The 16,732-nt window shown below is 39.1% G+C and overlaps 6 protein-coding genes and 1 pseudogene across 8 annotated transcripts; 3 read left to right on the forward strand and 4 right to left on the reverse strand.

The window, feature by feature from the left end:
- Positions 1-270: 270 nt before the first annotated feature.
- LOC104773785 (10 kDa chaperonin, mitochondrial) lies at positions 271-1,279 on the reverse strand. Its single transcript, XM_087508499.1, has 3 exons — positions 1,017-1,279; positions 783-922; positions 271-492 (listed from the first exon to the last, which is right to left on the reverse strand). The coding sequence occupies exons 1-3, from the start codon at positions 1,119-1,121 to the stop codon at positions 441-443; spliced, it is 297 nt and encodes a 98-aa protein (XP_087364625.1). The 5' UTR covers positions 1,122-1,279; the 3' UTR covers positions 271-440.
- A 376-nt stretch (positions 1,280-1,655) lies between these two features.
- LOC104773770 (uncharacterized) lies at positions 1,656-2,819 on the reverse strand. Its single transcript, XM_010498424.3, has 4 exons — positions 2,537-2,819; positions 2,325-2,406; positions 2,121-2,237; positions 1,656-1,893 (listed from the first exon to the last, which is right to left on the reverse strand). Exons 1-4 carry the CDS (start codon positions 2,653-2,655, stop codon positions 1,843-1,845), a joined length of 369 nt encoding a protein of 122 aa, XP_010496726.2. The 5' UTR covers positions 2,656-2,819; the 3' UTR covers positions 1,656-1,842.
- Positions 2,820-3,082: 263 nt separating this feature from the next.
- On the forward strand, positions 3,083-4,717 carry LOC104773793 (serine carboxypeptidase-like 50; annotated as a pseudogene). Its single transcript, XR_015595259.1, has one exon. The product of XR_015595259.1 is annotated as a serine carboxypeptidase-like 50 (transcript).
- Positions 4,718-5,815: 1,098 nt separating this feature from the next.
- On the forward strand, positions 5,816-6,513 carry LOC104773799 (uncharacterized). Its single transcript, XM_010498458.2, has one exon. It carries the CDS (start codon positions 5,880-5,882, stop codon positions 6,321-6,323), a length of 444 nt encoding a protein of 147 aa, XP_010496760.1. The 5' UTR covers positions 5,816-5,879; the 3' UTR covers positions 6,324-6,513.
- Positions 6,514-7,297: 784 nt separating this feature from the next.
- On the reverse strand, positions 7,298-10,835 carry LOC104773806 (sulfhydryl oxidase 1). 2 transcript variants are annotated; one of them, XM_010498470.3, is made up of 11 exons: positions 10,007-10,835; positions 9,774-9,798; positions 9,601-9,693; positions 9,274-9,455; positions 9,034-9,097; positions 8,869-8,937; positions 8,710-8,786; positions 8,474-8,618; positions 8,337-8,377; positions 8,103-8,249; positions 7,298-8,019 (listed from the first exon to the last, which is right to left on the reverse strand). In XM_010498470.3, the coding sequence occupies exons 1-11, from the start codon at positions 10,216-10,218 to the stop codon at positions 7,500-7,502; spliced, it is 1,575 nt and encodes a 524-aa protein (XP_010496772.2). In that variant the 5' UTR covers positions 10,219-10,835; the 3' UTR covers positions 7,298-7,499. The 2 variants fall into 2 exon arrangements, with proteins under 2 accessions (XP_010496772.2, XP_087364626.1); XM_087508500.1 differs by having other exon boundaries at positions 8,710-8,748; positions 10,007-10,498.
- Positions 10,836-12,432: 1,597 nt separating this feature from the next.
- LOC104773819 (uncharacterized) lies at positions 12,433-15,174 on the forward strand. Its single transcript, XM_010498486.3, has 6 exons — positions 12,433-13,250; positions 13,341-13,567; positions 13,694-13,943; positions 14,323-14,408; positions 14,495-14,586; positions 14,751-15,174. Exons 1-6 carry the CDS (start codon positions 13,047-13,049, stop codon positions 14,978-14,980), a joined length of 1,089 nt encoding a protein of 362 aa, XP_010496788.1. The 5' UTR covers positions 12,433-13,046; the 3' UTR covers positions 14,981-15,174.
- On the reverse strand, positions 15,024-16,578 carry LOC104773813 (putative glutamine amidotransferase GAT1_2.1). The gene is made up of 2 exons (XM_010498481.3): positions 15,520-16,578; positions 15,024-15,419 (listed from the first exon to the last, which is right to left on the reverse strand). The coding sequence occupies exons 1-2, from the start codon at positions 16,438-16,440 to the stop codon at positions 15,159-15,161; spliced, it is 1,182 nt and encodes a 393-aa protein (XP_010496783.1). The 5' UTR covers positions 16,441-16,578; the 3' UTR covers positions 15,024-15,158.
- Between the last annotated feature and the right edge of the window lie 154 nt (positions 16,579-16,732).

Raw genomic sequence — 16,732 nt, forward strand, 5'->3', positions numbered from 1 at the left:
GTACTGATGTTGTATCAACAACATATATAAACTAGTAGCTAATAGAATTTTGCAATTGTGAAATATGCTCAGCTTGAACATGAAGTAAGCAAAAAAGTCAACTAAGCCACCGTCTACATTGGCTATTAGAGAACTTGGTGCCTAAACGTAGACGGAAAGCATCAACAGATTACTGAATAGCACGAAATATTAGAATCAGAAGAAGCAATAACACTTGGGGGGGGGGGGGGGGGGGGGGGGGGGGGGGGTTATCCATATGATTGATGCCCATTTTGTAACAATTCAAAGACAATTTCATAAAAGAGTAAATTCAATGATAAACGACAAAGTCCAACCACATCTTCAAAGATGAACAACTAACTTAAAAATGACTCATAACACAAACACCAACGTCAACCCTCGTGGTTGTGGTTGAGTTGTTGGCGAGCTTTTAGCCCTTTTCAATCCTCGTGCAACGTTCCCAAGACGTCCTCATCCCGGAACAGATGGTACCTGCATCCAATCACACAAAGCAAAAGTTTCTTTACTTGAGAGAGAGTCTAATTCTTCATTTGTAAAATCAAACAACACATGAATCAATATACGAAAGTGGTGTTGAAATTGGCACTTCATTCCAATGATTAAGAGTTGAAATTATCTGATAATTAAGAGAGACTAACTGATTCAGATGATCTAAAACATCATGGTTCTTTTTGACAGTATACAAATCATACCATATCCTAATGATCTAAAGGGGGTAAATACAAACGAAACAAAAAGAAAGAAGTAGGTTTCAAACTTACTCGTTCTCGCCGAGCTTGACCTGTGTGCCGCCGTACTCTGGAAGAAGAACAGTGTCGCCTTCCTTCACAGAGACCGGAATCAATTTCCCGTCTTTATCCCTTGATCCAGGTCCAACAGCTACCACCCTGCCTGAGTTCAGCTGTAAATCGCCGAGAAAAAAGCTACATCATTTCAGATCTCTGATGCAAAAATCATAAGAAGATCAACTAGTGAAATTAGATCGGTCATTTTACCTTGGAGGATTTCTCGGGGAGGAGAATGCCGCTTTCGGTTTTAGCAGGCTGGATCACTTTCTGAACCAGGATCCGGTTGAACGTTGGCATCAGACGCTTCATCATTTTTTCTCACTTTCTTCTTCTTCTTGTCTCGGATGATTCGGAAATTTCTAGGTTTTCTTGAGTTTTTAATTTGGGGAGAGGACAGAGGAGACAATAGAAGACGGAAGTTTCTAGATCGTAGGGTTTATCTTGGCGGACAAGGCCATAGGGTTTTAGTCAATATTCGCTACTATGTGGGCTTTTAATATCCATACTATTTATTTAATGGACCCGGCCCAATTATATGCGGAAACAGAGTGTGTCTTGCTTTTTTTGTTTTCAAGTGCCAATATGCCAAGTTTGGAATGTAAGTTATCTCATTTGCTACTACTGAGGTCAGTTTGAAACCTTTTCTAAAGAAAAAAATAGTATAGATACCATAGAATTTGATGTAGAAATCGTATTGATATTCTTTTTGATCAAGATCAACATACAGAACGAGAGTTCTTTACATTGCTGCATTGACTTGTTAACGTTGAAAGTGGTGGGAAATACTATCACATGGGGTATATAACAGGATGGGAACAAAAGTAGGTGTTCAGAGGATATAAACAATCGTGTAAAACTGCCTTTACAGGCATTTTGTGCTCTTATTTTTCTTAGCACGGATCAGAACAGTTCATTCTCCGGGTTTTATACCATCACATTACAAGTGCTCCAGATACCGAGGTTTAATTTTGTTACAACAAAATTAGATACAAAACTAAGGAAAAAAGAGTTGATTAAAAATAATTGGACGCCACTAGCCACTTCCATCGAGTTGGCCTTGAGAAAGAAGGTGAGCCATGTATTGCTGCATTCACACAATCAAAAGAGCTCACCACATGGTTTTGTTTTGTCTAGAGTTCTATACCTCACATGAACATCTAACATATGAAAACCACAAAGTTTTGTACCATAAAAATCCTAGACCTAGAACTATCTATGGAAACTGACCTTCAAACAATCACTGAAACACAGTATCATCCGCACCACTGAGACTGTGTGAACACCAATTTTAGAGATATTGAAGAAACTTACAGAGTGGTAAACGTATGGAGATTTTCCCTGGCGCTCAAAATGCTTAGCCATTATGCAGAACTCGACAGGACCCCAATCCTCAGATTCATAGCAAGTCCCAAGCGCCGCTTTGTAAAGCTTTAAACCAAACCCATTTCGTCAATCACAGAGAACAAATCAACTATATATAACTCTAAACGAAAACACAAATGTCTTTGGGATAACCTTAGCTGTGTCGGTCAGAAGTTCCGTGCCGGCAGGGTAAGATGCATAAAACTGATCGCCCCTAGAATATCCTGCTCTTGTCCTACAAAGCATTCGAATCCGTACATTAAATCAAACAAGACTTGAAGGTAAAAAAATATAAGATAAGAACCCCAAACAGAGCCATCCAAAGCAACAGACATTGAAGTTGAGATCCCGTAGCTAGACATTACGTGTTGTTTGTATAGAAGAATGTGAGAGCAGCAGTAAAGCAATAGAATCCAGCGTAAGAGACACCCCGTCGTAGCTTCTGTATCTTCAAAATCTCTGAGAAAACATCCAAGATCGTCATCTTCAGCCTCGAAATTTCAACTTTCTTTTTAAGAAGAAACCTTTCGGAACTCTCTCAGGTATTCTATCGAACACCTTGTGATCAATTTACCAGACAAATTAAACACCCGATACAATTTAGATCCTCTCGCCAAATTTTCAATGGCAAGCATATGTTAAAACATCAATAAGGCTTTTCTATAGTCTACCTTCTTAATGGGCCTATCCAAAGCTTTTCATTTTGGGTCCAAATATTGGATTATTTTCTTCTTCTTCTAATTAATAAATTATCGAAAGAATCTAAAAACTGTAAATCTGTAAACAAAAAAATCATTTGTGTTGACACATATAACCAATAAAAATGTTTAACTGTCACGTTACATTAGTTACAACTTCCACAACTTGCAAGACAACACACAAAGTATTTTTTGGATTATAGTATAAAATTACGAAAAACATATAAAAATGAAATAATTCATGTTTATTTACAAACTATATGTGTAACAACAACAACAACATTGGTTGCAAGATAAAAACATCAACATTAAAAGTAAAGCTTTTGCAGTCAAATAATACAAAGGAATCTTAATGTAAAGAAGCCACGAGCAAGTGGCGATAATGGTGAACGTCCCTACACTCTTCTTCTTGCTTTCCATTCTCTTTCTCTCCGTCTCCGTCGAGTCTCTTCCGCCTCCTCCACTATTTCCCGATGAAACTCTCCCCACTAAATCCGGCTACCTCCCGGTTAAACCCGCACCCGGCTCCTCAATGTTCTATGCCTTTTACGAAGCCCAAAAGCCGACCACACCTCTTCCCGACACTCCGCTTCTGGTTTGGCTCCAAGGTGGGCCAGGATGCTCTTCCATGATTGGTAACTTTTACGAGCTTGGCCCTTGGCGCGTAGTTTCACGTGCCACAGAGCTAGAGCGCAACCCCGGCGCTTGGAATCGTCTCTTCGGGTTACTTTTTGTGGATAACCCCATAGGAGTCGGATTCAGCATCGCCGCCTCAAAAGCAAACATACCAACAAATCAGAGACAAGTCGCTGAGCATCTCTACGCAGCTCTCGTGGAGTTCCTTGAGCAAAACCCAGGCTTTGAAAACCGACCAGTTTACTTCACCGGCGAGAGCTACGCTGGCAAGTACGTTCCAGCCATTGGATACTATATCCTTAAAGAGAAACCAAACGGGAAAGTGAATCTAAAAGGCCTAGCCATTGGAAACGGGCTGACCGACCCGGTGACCCAGGTCCAGACACATGCGGTCAACGTGTACTACTCGGGTTTAGTCAACGCAAAACAGAGAGTTGAACTGGAGAAAGCGCAGGAGATATCCGTGGCTCTCGTGAAGTCCGAGAAATGGCGTGAAGCAGCAGACGCGAGAAGTGACGTGTTGGACATACTGAGTAACATGACGGGACTAGCGACGCTCTACAACACGAAACGTTCGATTCCGTACAGAACAGACCTCGTGGTGGACCTTCTGAACCAGAGAGAGGCTAAGCGTGTTTTGGGAGTGAGCGAGACGATGCGCTTTGAGGAATGCAGCGAAGAAGTAGAAGATGTGTTGCGGGGAGACGTGATGAAGAGCGTGAAGTATATGGTGGAATACGTATTGGAGAGGACTCAAGTGTTGCTGTACAAGGCATGTTGGATCTACGAGACGGCGTCGTTTCGACGGAAGAGTGGATGAAGACTATGAACTGGTCGGGACTGGAGAAGTTCTCGACTGCGGAGAGGCGGGTGTGGAAAGACGGCGACGGTGCTGTCGCTGGGTATGTTCAGAGATGGGGGAATTTATGCCACGTGGCGGTTTCGGAAGCTGGTCATTTTGTTCCGACAGACAAAGATATGAACTCAAGGGATATGATCGAAGGTTGGGTTTTGGGAAAAGGCTTGTTCGGTGGTGAAGATCTCGTCAAGCTTTACAATTCAATCCAAATATGATTTGTGTTTTCTGTACTTCAGCTTTGTGTTAGATTTTGAATTAGATTCGGATTCTGATTGTAATCTGGATTTAAATTGTAATTCATGTTCTCAAACTCATTTTAGTACGAATTGATAACTTCGCTCCTGGATTTATCATTTGTTATTCAGTCTGAACAATACACAAACCTAAGGGATGATTAAGATCTACGGATTTACTTTAAAACAAATTTTGATAAAAACTTTTCTAAAAAAAAAAACCCATGTCATGGCGATTGGAGGCGGGATTGTGATTTGAGATTCAAAGTGCATGAGTAGAAAACTACCCAAAGACACAATGAAAAGCACATAAAACCCCGTACTATGAAGCCATTTTCTTTGGTATCAGGGAAGAAGAGGCAAGGGCACCCCGTAGAGAACCTACCGGTATTTTAGAGCTATCGATTTAAAATCTCTCCCCTATTTTTGCCTCTTTCCCCATTCATTTTTCTGGAAACCAAATTTATAGAGATTGAATAACAATTTTGATAAAAAAACAAAGCCTCTGCTAAAAACTGGATACAGACTAATCAGAACGAAACCTAAAGACGGCTCTTCTGTAACCAGGGAAACTAGCACCTGTATATATATTGCCAAAATTTGAGACACTTAGGGCAGACTGTACATAATTATATCTATAATGGGCCTTACCATAGCCCATAGGTTTGATGGCAACGAAGCCCATTTGGCTACAGTATAGAGTCCGTGTCCTTTCAGTGCTCATCAGTCATCACCTCACCATTATTTATTCTTTTTTTTCTTTTGACATAACTCTACAATTAGTAATACTTAAAATTAATGTTATAATAAAGTATGAAAGCACCCCCATGATTTATTAATCATAAGATTCGTACGTTTTTTTGGTTGTAAAAAATATATAAAGAAAGAAGAGGTCAATGACGATATCATCATTGGTTGATATAATTATGAGGAGAGTAGTACTGTACAATGTGATTGCCATTTAATGATATTTCCAAATTAACTTCGATCATCTTTTTCTTCTTTAGAGTATTAAGTTTGATGTAATCTAGATTTGGCCGTGTCGACGAATATGTTAAAGACGTGTAAATCTGAAATTGAGAAGAAACAAAGGTGAAATTGTATGGAACGTGACGGATAGTGACCCCATCAATGCTACGATAAGGTAACGCGCTAATCATATATTTTTAATTGCTTAAAGCCAAAGCAACCATACCCGTTTTATTAAATATTATCCGAAACAATTCCCTCATAATATAAACGCCTCGTCCCACCACTTGTCTCTCATAAGCAATACAGACAAATGGAAGCTATAGTACTGATCCCGTTCCCATCGTCGCCACTCAGGTTCCACCCATTGAGGACAACACAAAGGATCGCCACCGGAACGTCCAAGAGAAGACGAGCTTCCACCACCGTGTGTGCTGACTACTACCGAGGAGGAAGAACGGTGGACGAGAACATGGTTGTCCTCAGGAAACGGATCCACGAGATGAAGATGGTTGAGCGAAACTATGAACCTCCTTCTCATTGGATGCAATGGGAGAAGCGTTTATATTGTAACTACGACGCTACTATATGTGACGCAATCTCTCTTCTCCAAACTTTTCTTATGAACTCTCGTCCTAGCGTCGCGTTTGGAACGATGCTTGTTCTCCTCGTCAGCGTTCCTGTTTCCTCTGCCGTTTTTGCGCTTCGCATCCTCGATTTAGCTCTTTGGCTTTTGGTCGCCGCTCACGTAGTATGATCCGTAAAGATTATATATATTTTCTCTTTGTTGTTTTATCTCGTAATTAACTACTTCTTTTAAAAAACTAAAGAAAGAAATAGTTACTTTTCAATATACATATTGAGAAATCGTAAGACAATATACTGTATCTGGATTTGTATTTTAAAGAATCCTAATTTGATTTCGTATGGTTTTACGAAAACCGAAAGTAATGAATCCTTTTTCATATGGTATATATAGGAAAACAAAGTAACAATTAAACTCAATGAGAGTTATAACCGGCTCTGCATGTCAGTGCAGACGTCAACAGGGCTAGATATATGGTTGTCAACAAACCATACGTGGAAAAAGGCCCTGGTTCGGTTGGTATACAAGTCTTGTTGATGACTCTAGTCAGCGTTTCAGGCAAGAAGAAGAAGAAGTTATACTGTTTTATGATTGGAACATAGAGGCGCCTGGTTTAGTGGTATATGATATGACTCAATCAGAAAAGAACGTTTCCTAACTGTTACTAATCATTTAGAAACGAAGCTTAATCACTATTTAAACTTCGCAATATTTCCCAAGCTTAATCACCATTAGTTTAAACTTTAAAATAGTTACTTAATTCTCTTCATGTTATAAAATGTTATACCTGCTTTTGTATTTTACTTATCTATTAGTTGACGACTTATTCGTTTCTTCCAAGACTTTCAAATTATATATTTTGTGGATGAAGTGTAACACGTTCGGGATATTGGATTTGCAGACCGCGTAGAAGTTGGATTTTTCTGCTAGAATTTATCGAAATTTCTTTGTTTTCTGGTTCGTTGTGATCCTATTATTGTTGTCCGTGCGTAGTTTAGTAGGTAAAACTAGAGGGAAAAGGGGTGTGTTTGAAGAAACTGGTTCAGACTATAATGTCCGTGTTTTGGTATTCGTATCAACAAACTCTTTCCACAAACAAACCCAACCAAAACCAATTAAGAAGCTATTCCGGTAAGACATATAGATGTCGAAGGGTGTATTGAATATTGCAAAATTTGAAGAGAAAAATCTATACAATCTGTAAGAGGAGGAGAGAAACGGGACCTGAAGCAGGCGACATTGGCATCTCAACCTCAACGTCTTTGTATCTGTTGTCTGTAAGTTACAACAAAAAACAAAGCTCAGTCTCAGAATGTTAAATCATGTGAGCTTTTTGTTTCAGTTATTTCATCTCTCCTTTTCCCTTTCGCTTTCACTGTTACCGAATGTGTTCATAACCATGTAGTTACTACTATATCTCTTTAAATAGTGCGACTTCCGGTTCTTCTGCTGCGTCCTCCAGTAGCAGGCGAGCGCCCCGAATGCGCAGCTTGCAAGTGCTATGGCCAATGCAGCTCCCACTGGAACAACCAGAGCATTGGTAGGCACTGCCATCTCTTCTGCAGCTACAACCACCTCCTCCTTCCTTGCACTGACACTATTTTTCTTGTAAATAGACACCAGTTTCTCTCCGTAGTACTTCTTCAAGAATTTGTAGACTTCATCATGATCCCAGTCAATGCTTTTCTGAGTGCTCGATAGATAACACGATGGGCAAAGCTGCTTCGGTGGCCATATCATCTTTGGGAACTTGGGGTCTCCTGTTCCCAGAGACTCTTCATCCTTCTTGAGTCTCTCGTTGACCTTGTTGTGTGTGCTCCACAGCCACAAGACGATATCACGTGCCTTTTTAAACGGAGTTTTGACGCTGTCGGTAAAACACATAAGCTGTTAGATGTGAAAATGTGATAAATCGAGCTTGTTAGCCAACCCATGGATATGTCTTTTTACCTTAAGCACATGTCGTGAAAATGCTGACGGCAATCATCACACATGAAGAAGTTGTTGATGAAATCACAAATGGTCGTGAATGCAAATTGACTTTCTCCATCTTCAATCCTCACTGAAAGTGAATGCATCAAAACCCATAATCCGCAGCTGCAGTCAAATCATTTAAAAACAGTTCAGGAGCTTCTCCTTGAATCATACAGTACATGAAAACAGACTGATTTTGCAAAAGACTACCTGAATCCCCTAGTTTCGTTCTTGCTGCCACGGCAAAACATCTGCCAAATATGAAAATGAGTTGAAAACAAAAGAATTAGGTTTCTCTCCGTTTAACGCAGGAACAAAAAAAATGTGGTTGGTTGGGCGGCACTCACGTAATTTCCCCGAGGAATATCCTTCCCACATATATGGTAGTTTCGTAGGGTATCTTTAGCACCAGCTTTCTGGTCATAAGAGCATTCTCCTGACGGACATAAATCATCAAAATTCACGAGAATTTCAGCACTGCCCTTACGACACCTATTGAAAATATTCAACAGTTGATTAGGCATAAGAAAAAAAAGAGTGAGCAGCAAAATGTAAATGGGAATATAAAGATAAAATATATGACCTTCTTGAAGGATGATGTGCCACTAAAAGCTGCAGAAACCTGATAAACGAAGTACCAGTTTCAGATGACTTGATTGCCTGTGGCCATAAAGACTACATATAAACAAGGCTGAAAGGGATTTAGTTGCATACAACAAAAAGGGAAAAAACTCTTCTCCACCTTAAGCGACAAAATGATACCAAAAGCTTCTTCAGTTGCCTCCTCAATGTCAAATATGGCCTGAGAAATCTGCGATAAATCAACAACCAGCTCTATTTAATTTGTTTCTATTAAACAAAGGACTTCACTAATAGAAAAGTAGGGGCAGAACACATTCTGAGAGACCTGTTCGTGGTCAGATATATTTGGCAAGAGATTTCCAAATTTCTGATCATTCAAGCCGTAAGAACTGCACAACATTGACAAGAAAACAGATTTGAGTGCAATGTTACCCAACTGAATATATTTACAAGGGTTTTGATATTAGCCAATATAAAGGAGAAATAGATTGCTAAATCTAATTTATAAATACAATAGATATGACTCCAACTTAAGTGGTAGACATGAAATTCAGTGTATGCGTACCTGCCTATCTGCTTGTTGATCCAGCTCAACAAAAGATCAGCAGTGCGCCATTCATCGACTACGCTAATCTCACTTTTCTCTTGCTTAGGTTTCCAGCTGCTATCAACGAACTTTTTGGGAGGAGCCCAAAAGAGCATTGGAAAATGATTGATGGAGAACTTGTCACAGAGCTGTACATTCATCTGCGGAAAAGTCATAAGGAACCATTAGAATGAATCTTACTATTCACAACAAAATAAGATTTTAGTTTTCAAGCCCCAATCTTTAATCTCACAATCCACATGAAGAAGTAAGAGAAACAGAGAAATGAAAGATGGCACCAAGTACCTTTAAAGCACAATCGACCCTGGTCATCAAAACGACACCAGGATGTACAGCGTCTGCTCCATTGAATAGCTTTGCAACTTTTTCATAATGTGGCTGCAGAGTCACGCATTGAATATAAACAGGACTGACAAGAGAAGGCATTGAATAACGAAAGAGAAGAATGAAGCTGTTACCTTGTAGTTTCTACATGCAGGACACCTTGAGCCAGACAAAAAAAGCATGATCAATGTCAGTACGGCACAAACTCCTTTGCCAGTAATACTAATACATTCTATATTTAAAAGCCTAGGATTGGGGCAAAGTTAAGTTATTTCCGGATAAAATCAGAAGATCCAGTGCTAAACAAACCCAAAGGTTGGATTTTTATTTCAGATTTGTTCAAGTAAGAGAGAATGAGGAAACTGACCAGTGAGCGAAGAACTCCAAAACGGCATATTTGGCGGAAGAGTCTTGGAAGACTGAATCAAAGTTGGTAGCGTTCAATTCGACAGCGTTATCTTTCTGATCGGAGTTGTTGATGCCGATGTCTCGGAGAATCGAGCGCGATCCCGGCGAAACCGACGCCGCAGCTCCAAGGCTCAGCAAACCCACGAGCAGAAACAAGTGTAGCAAAGACATTTTAAATTCGAATAAAGCATACAAATTTGAAGCTTGATCCGAATGAGAGGGAAGATCTAAGAGCAGAAAAAAGAGCTTCCCTCCTTCTTCCGATGTGAAACGGCGAAGGTTTCTGGTTACGTTACGCTTTGACCGGCGTCGATACTTGTTCTCCCTCCTCCGTCTTCTTCCATAATGGGATTTATTATAGGCCCATTACACTTGTTGACCCAAAAAAAAAAAATAATTGGAAAAAGAGATACAGTATTGCTTAAACTAGACTTTTCTCTAGTCAATAGTCAAATAAAAAGTTTGGCAAATTGGCAAATTTTGTTGTGTTTATATCCAGTAGAAAAAACTTATGGAGTATGTTATTCGAAAACTAAACTTGGATATACGACATTTTGTTGATATTGACATTTTTAAAAATAGTGGTACATAGTTACATACTCCAACTAATAAGCATTGTCAAAACGACACAAGTGAATGAAGAATTAACGCCGGAGAATGACGTAGTTAAAATAGTTCATCGGACGATTGTTGGCTACGCGCCGCTGAGAGAGAAGACAAAAAGGGTGAGTGACTAACGGCTGAGTCAGCAAAGTCTTGGAAAATCGACAAAGTGACTACAACCAACCACAAGTCAACCAACACTATCTGTCTTAAGTCACAAGGAGACACACACACCTCACACATTTAAGTCATAACAGTTTTAAACACATAGCTCACCTATATTATTGCCACTTCTCTTGCACTAGCGGTATTAATTGTTTTTAGGGTTAATTAAGAGAATACCACAAATTTAAAACTTATTTAAAGGAATACCACAACAACATTTTTTAATAAAAAATATTATAGAGTCTACGTTTTTAGAGTAAAAAGACAAAATCACCTTTTTTATTTTAGTGTAATATTTTATATTTTACATGTTATATTGAACTAAATAGCGTTTAATTGTAAACCCAAACCGACAAAAAATCTCGTTGTAAAATCTAAATCCTAACTATCTCGTATGTGAACCCAAACCGACATATAATATGTGAACCCAAAACGACATATAATTTCGTTCTAATTGTAAAATCTAAACCCTAATCATTTCATTTGTGAACCCAAACCGACATATAAATTCGTTTTAATTGTAAAATCTAAACCCTAACCATCTCATTTGTGAACCCAAACCGACATATAATTTCGTTGTAATTGTAAAATCTAAACCCTAACCATCTCATTTGTGAACCCAAACCGACATATAATTTCATGCTCATTGTAAAATCTAAACCCTAATCATCTTATTTGTGAACACAAACCGACATATAATTTCGTTCTAATTATAAAAACTAAACCCTAATCATCTCATTTGTGAACTCAAACTGACATATAATTTCATTCTAATTGTAAAATTTAAACTTTAACCATTTCATTTGTGAACCCAAACCGACATATAATTTCGTTCTAAAAACAAAAATGACATAATATTTAAACAAATAACATGTAATATACATAATAGATATAAGAGCAAGTGTATATGAAAAGAGAGAAAACATTGTGGGTTCTATGGTAGTTTTTTAATTACTTTTGATTTTTGTGGTATATAGTGCATATTCTCTTTGTTTTTAGTGGTCTTGGCTTCTTGGTACGGGGAAAAAAAATGACACTATAATGTATCGATCATGTGCACATCCTCTACCTCTAATAATAACATCACTTTTTTTTTTAATAATAATAAGAATGCAATAATAACAGGGTCCACGTGCATGAATTCATTTTCAGATGTATTTGGTTTCCTGATTTCTGAGTATTTATAACTGAGAGAGAACGATACCATTAGTATACTGTTCTCAGTCCCTGCGCGATTTACAAAAGTATATCAGCTTTAAACGTAGCTTATACTTTGAAAATATTCTCTCCTCATCCTTGGATGTTTTCTTTTCTATGAACTTCCATACAGCTCAGAAAGAATGAAATATGAACAGCCATCCTTATTTTGCCAAGTATACTGAAAGATAATTATTAGAAGTCCAATTTAAGATTCCAATATGCCAAGTATATAAGTATTTTTTTTCTCACGCATCAATAGCATCTAGTATCCACCTCCGCCGTTAGTTTATAGACTGATATACTACGGCTCATTTGTTAAATACCCCTTTAATTATGCATATTTTCCACTTGTTTCTTTCTGTTTTAAAATGATAATACAAACCCAATATTTCCAATTTAAGATATCCTAGTTTACTTGAGCTTCAATAAATTTCTCAAATTTTCAGTTTATGTTTGTTAGAATTACTCAAATTAATACACAAAAAAAAAACATACTCAGACGAAGGTGGTGCAGTCAACTAAGTATTTTGGTGTGTTAGTAACAATTAAGAAGAAGCGGGTCAAAAAGTAACTAATCATGGAGTATAAGGGTCGAATCTGAAAAAGAAACAAAAATAGGAGGTGCTTCAATTCTTTAATTAAAGAGTCCCCTTTTATTCTCTCTCTCTCTCTCTCTCTCATCACTCTTCTCTTCTTTCTTCTCATTTGCTTCAAATCCTTTAAAAAAACTCCATAAAAATTCTCAAATTTCATTCCCATTTCTCTAACCACTCATCTCCCTCATCGTTACCTTAGTCTGATCTTCGGTTTTTTGGGGTTTCTCTTCGCTGGATTTGCCCTGTTCTTCAAATCTCCGATTGAACCTTTTTTTTGTTTATCTAAGCTGCTGCGTCGTAATCTCTTTATCTAACCTTGCCATCGTATCGAGGAGAGTGTTGTTGTTGCTGTTTAGTTCGGTCGGAAAAATCCACTCTTGTTGTCGTTTGGTTCGGGTTCATCTGCTTTGTGGTGGTGTCCGAGGGAAGAAAGAGATGTTGGGAGCTGGATTTCAGTTGACTCAGCAGCTTCAGAGAGCTCAGAGCGACCTTTCCAATGGCTGCAGATCGATCCACAGTAAGGAACGCGATAGCGGGTCTGCATTGCACAAACCCAATGTTTCCGAGGCATCTTCAAGTAATGTCGAACGATTTCTGAAATCGGTCACACCATCTGTGCCTGCCCACTATTTCTCTAAGGTACATACATCATGTCAAGCAGTTCAATACCTTCGTTTTTTTTTAATCAGTAGCTTGTTCATCTGAATGATATGAAATTTTTATGAGCAGACAACAGTAAAAGAAAGAAGAGGTAGTGATGTTGAGTTGCAAGTTCCTTACTTTGTTCTTGGAGATGTTTGGGAATCTTTTGCTGAGTGGAGTGCTTATGGTATTGGAGTTCCTCTCACTTTGAATAACAACAACAAAGATCGAGTCTTTCAATACTATGTGCCTTCCCTTTCCGGCATTCAAGTATATGCTGATGTTGATGCCTTCACTTCATCTCTTCAACCAAGGTAACAAGTGTTCAAGCTTATTATGTGTTTATCAAGTTCTTGAACCTGAAGTGTGACTTCAGTGTAAAGCTTCAAGTCTTGTCATATGCGTGTTAATTTATCAATGTGTGAGTTTGTCTACTGCAGGCGGCAAGGTGAGGAGAGCGAAAGTGATTTCAGGGATTCAAGCAGTGAAGGAAGCAGTAGTGAATCTGAAAGAGGACTCTGTTATTCAAAAGAGCAGATCTCTGCTAGAATGGACCAACTCTCATTGAGAAAGGAGCATAACGAAGACTCTTCTAGTGATGATGGCGAGCCTTTAAGCTCTCAAGGTCGTTTGATGTTTGAGTATCTAGAACGTGATCTTCCCTACATCCGTGAACCCTTTGCCGACAAGGTTTGTCTATTTTAACTCTGAGTATCAAGTCATCAAGGCATTTACAAAAGTTATTAGAAACCAAAAGGAATCAATGACCATGTTTATGATGTTAAATGTCTCATATTTCGAAATAAATTTTGCATGAGGCGACACGGAAGTTAGGTAATGACTAATGACAGATGTATTTATTGACGTTTTGAGCTTCTTTTGTAAAAAAAAAAAATTATGTAACTTGTAACAATCAAAAGCAAACAGTTGATGTAACTTTAAAGTTTAATTTATGAAAATAGTCAAACGCAACAACTCTTCCGTTTGTTCCAAAGCATCAAATGCTTCAGTGTTTGATCTACAAAAATGCAATTCCAATAGCTGTCTTATACATTTGTTACCATTGCAGATGTCTGACCTTGCCTCTAAATTTCCCGAGCTGAAGACGCTAAGAAGCTGTGATTTATTACCTTCAAGCTGGTTTTCTGTGGCATGGTATGGATTCTTTGTGACATGTATATGTGTGTTTGTTCCACATTACCCCATCGTCTGTCTTAGAATCCATTACTATACTTTTGCAGGTACCCAATTTACAAAATACCCACAGGACCGACAGTTAAGGATCTGGATGCTTGTTTCTTGACCTATCATTCCCTTCACACACCCTTTCAAGGTAAGATTGGTTTCAGCATTGCTTAATAGTGATAACCACTAGTTCATCCATTCTAGCTATGGCCTTGTCAAAATATGTATGTTTCATATGATCCAAGAATAACAGCTTGTGGGTAAAGATATATCCACTATCTATCTAAGTCTATCTTTCTTTGGTTCCTGTAGGTGCAGGCATCACAACACATCCCATGTATGCGGTGCAGCCAAGAGAGAGTGTTGAGAAGATGGAGCTTCCTGTATTTGGTCTCGCCTCATACAAGTTGAGAGGTTCTGTATGGACAAGCTTGGGGGGATCTGGTCACCAGGTAGCGAATTCCCTCTTCCAAGCCGCAGACAATTGGCTGAGGTTGCGTCAAGTGAACCATCCTGATTTCACCTTCTTCTGCCGACGGTGATGATATGATTACATACTATGATGACGAAAAAGGATATAGGAAGTTATAAAAAAGGAACTCTTTATGATTATTGTCCTGAGGAAACCATACATATAGAATGCCGTCAATGTTTTTCAGTTGGTAGCTTCTGTAAGTTCGCAGAATGCTAGTTTTCTTATTTTTGTTTTTGCAATAAAAGCTAATAGTTGAGGAAAGAGGAAAACTCAATGGTCCTATCTGTTGGTTCTAGCAGCTTTCTCTTGATGGCATCAGAACAAAGACGAGCCATCATATGGTGGAAGGAAAGCAGATCAGACAGCCTCTCAGCCGACAACTTTTCCATTGCTCTCTCTTGCTCCTCTTTCCTCTTCATCCTTTTCATATACACACACGAGTTCCTCACCGTCGCACCCACCTGCTTCAACCTATTCTCTTGTTGCTTGCTTAGAACCGTATTTGCCTGCATGATTCATTTTAGCCATGTCAGAAAATCCAATATTCAATAGCAAAACATAAAGCCTGCATATATACAAATAACAAACGGATCTCTGAAGTCTGACCTCTAGAAACTCAGTTTGGGAGAAGCTCTTGACGAGCGTCTTGGTTTTCCTCTTCATCTCCATCTGTGTTCCGTTTACTTGTTTCTTCTGAAATGCTGTCACAGCTTTCACAAACTCCTGATAAACTAAAGCGCATCCGGGATAATCAAACTCATCAGAGCCTGAGAGCCTCATCCTCTCAGGATGAAACTGCAGACCCATCAAGAACTGACCTTCCTCTGGATCATATCGATCAGGATCATAAAACCCTTCAATCAAACCATCAGGAGCGTGAGCCATGGCCACAAAACGTTGCGCCAGTCTCTTCACACCCTGATGGTGATACGAGTTCACCATTATATCCATCTCTTCGAACCACTTATGCAACGGCGTCTCCTCCACGATTATAGCCTCGTGCCTATGTCCATCGTAGTTGTCGTAATCTATATGCTTCGTCCTACTCGTGGTTACAACTTCCTTGTCGATGTCTTGGTAAAGAGTTCCGCCTGCGGCAACGTTGAGAATCTGAGAGCCACGACAAATGCCTAAGAAAGGAATGTTTCTGTCGAGACAGAGTCTGGCAAGAGTCAGCTCGATGCTGTCTTTCTCTCGATCGATCGTCATGTCCTCTGCATGCACTTTCCTGATCTCCTCCATCTCCTCGGGAGAGAGAACTGATGAGGATTCTGAGTCGGCATAGAGAGAAGGGTCGACGTCTTCTCCTTCGCAGAGGAGGACGCCATGAATTGGCTCAAAGCTCTGGAGCATAGAATGGATCCCATTGACACGTGGTACGATGACAGGGACAGCACCGGAGGAAACGATGAGATCGAGATGGTACTCTCCTACGAAGTCCACGTACTTGTTTTTGCGGAGAGTCCGACGAGAGACGATGAGAACTCGAGGGATAATCTTGGACGAGAGATCATTAGCCACCACCATTTTTCTAATTACAATTGGTATTTTTATTGTTGTTTATAGTCTTTAATTCTCTTTTTCTTGTTTTTGTATCGTTATGTCTTACTTCTCTTAGTTATTTATAGACCTTTCAATTCATTGAGGCGTTGAGGCGCCGCGTACATCCAATGCATTTGCACACACTGTACTCTTGTAATATCTATACGTTTTTGGTCAAACCTTTCCGATTGGATACTGACGTGGACTTCATTGGATATTCCAAATTAGTACCTCTGTGTGATTAGGCTGAAATTAATAAAACGTTTCATTTCCTTTA

Source organism: Camelina sativa, chromosome 3 (genome assembly GCF_030686135.1).
Source record: "Camelina sativa cultivar CO46 ecotype springtype chromosome 3, ASM3068613v1".
In the NCBI taxonomy this organism is placed as follows: Eukaryota; Viridiplantae; Streptophyta; class Magnoliopsida; order Brassicales; family Brassicaceae; genus Camelina; species Camelina sativa.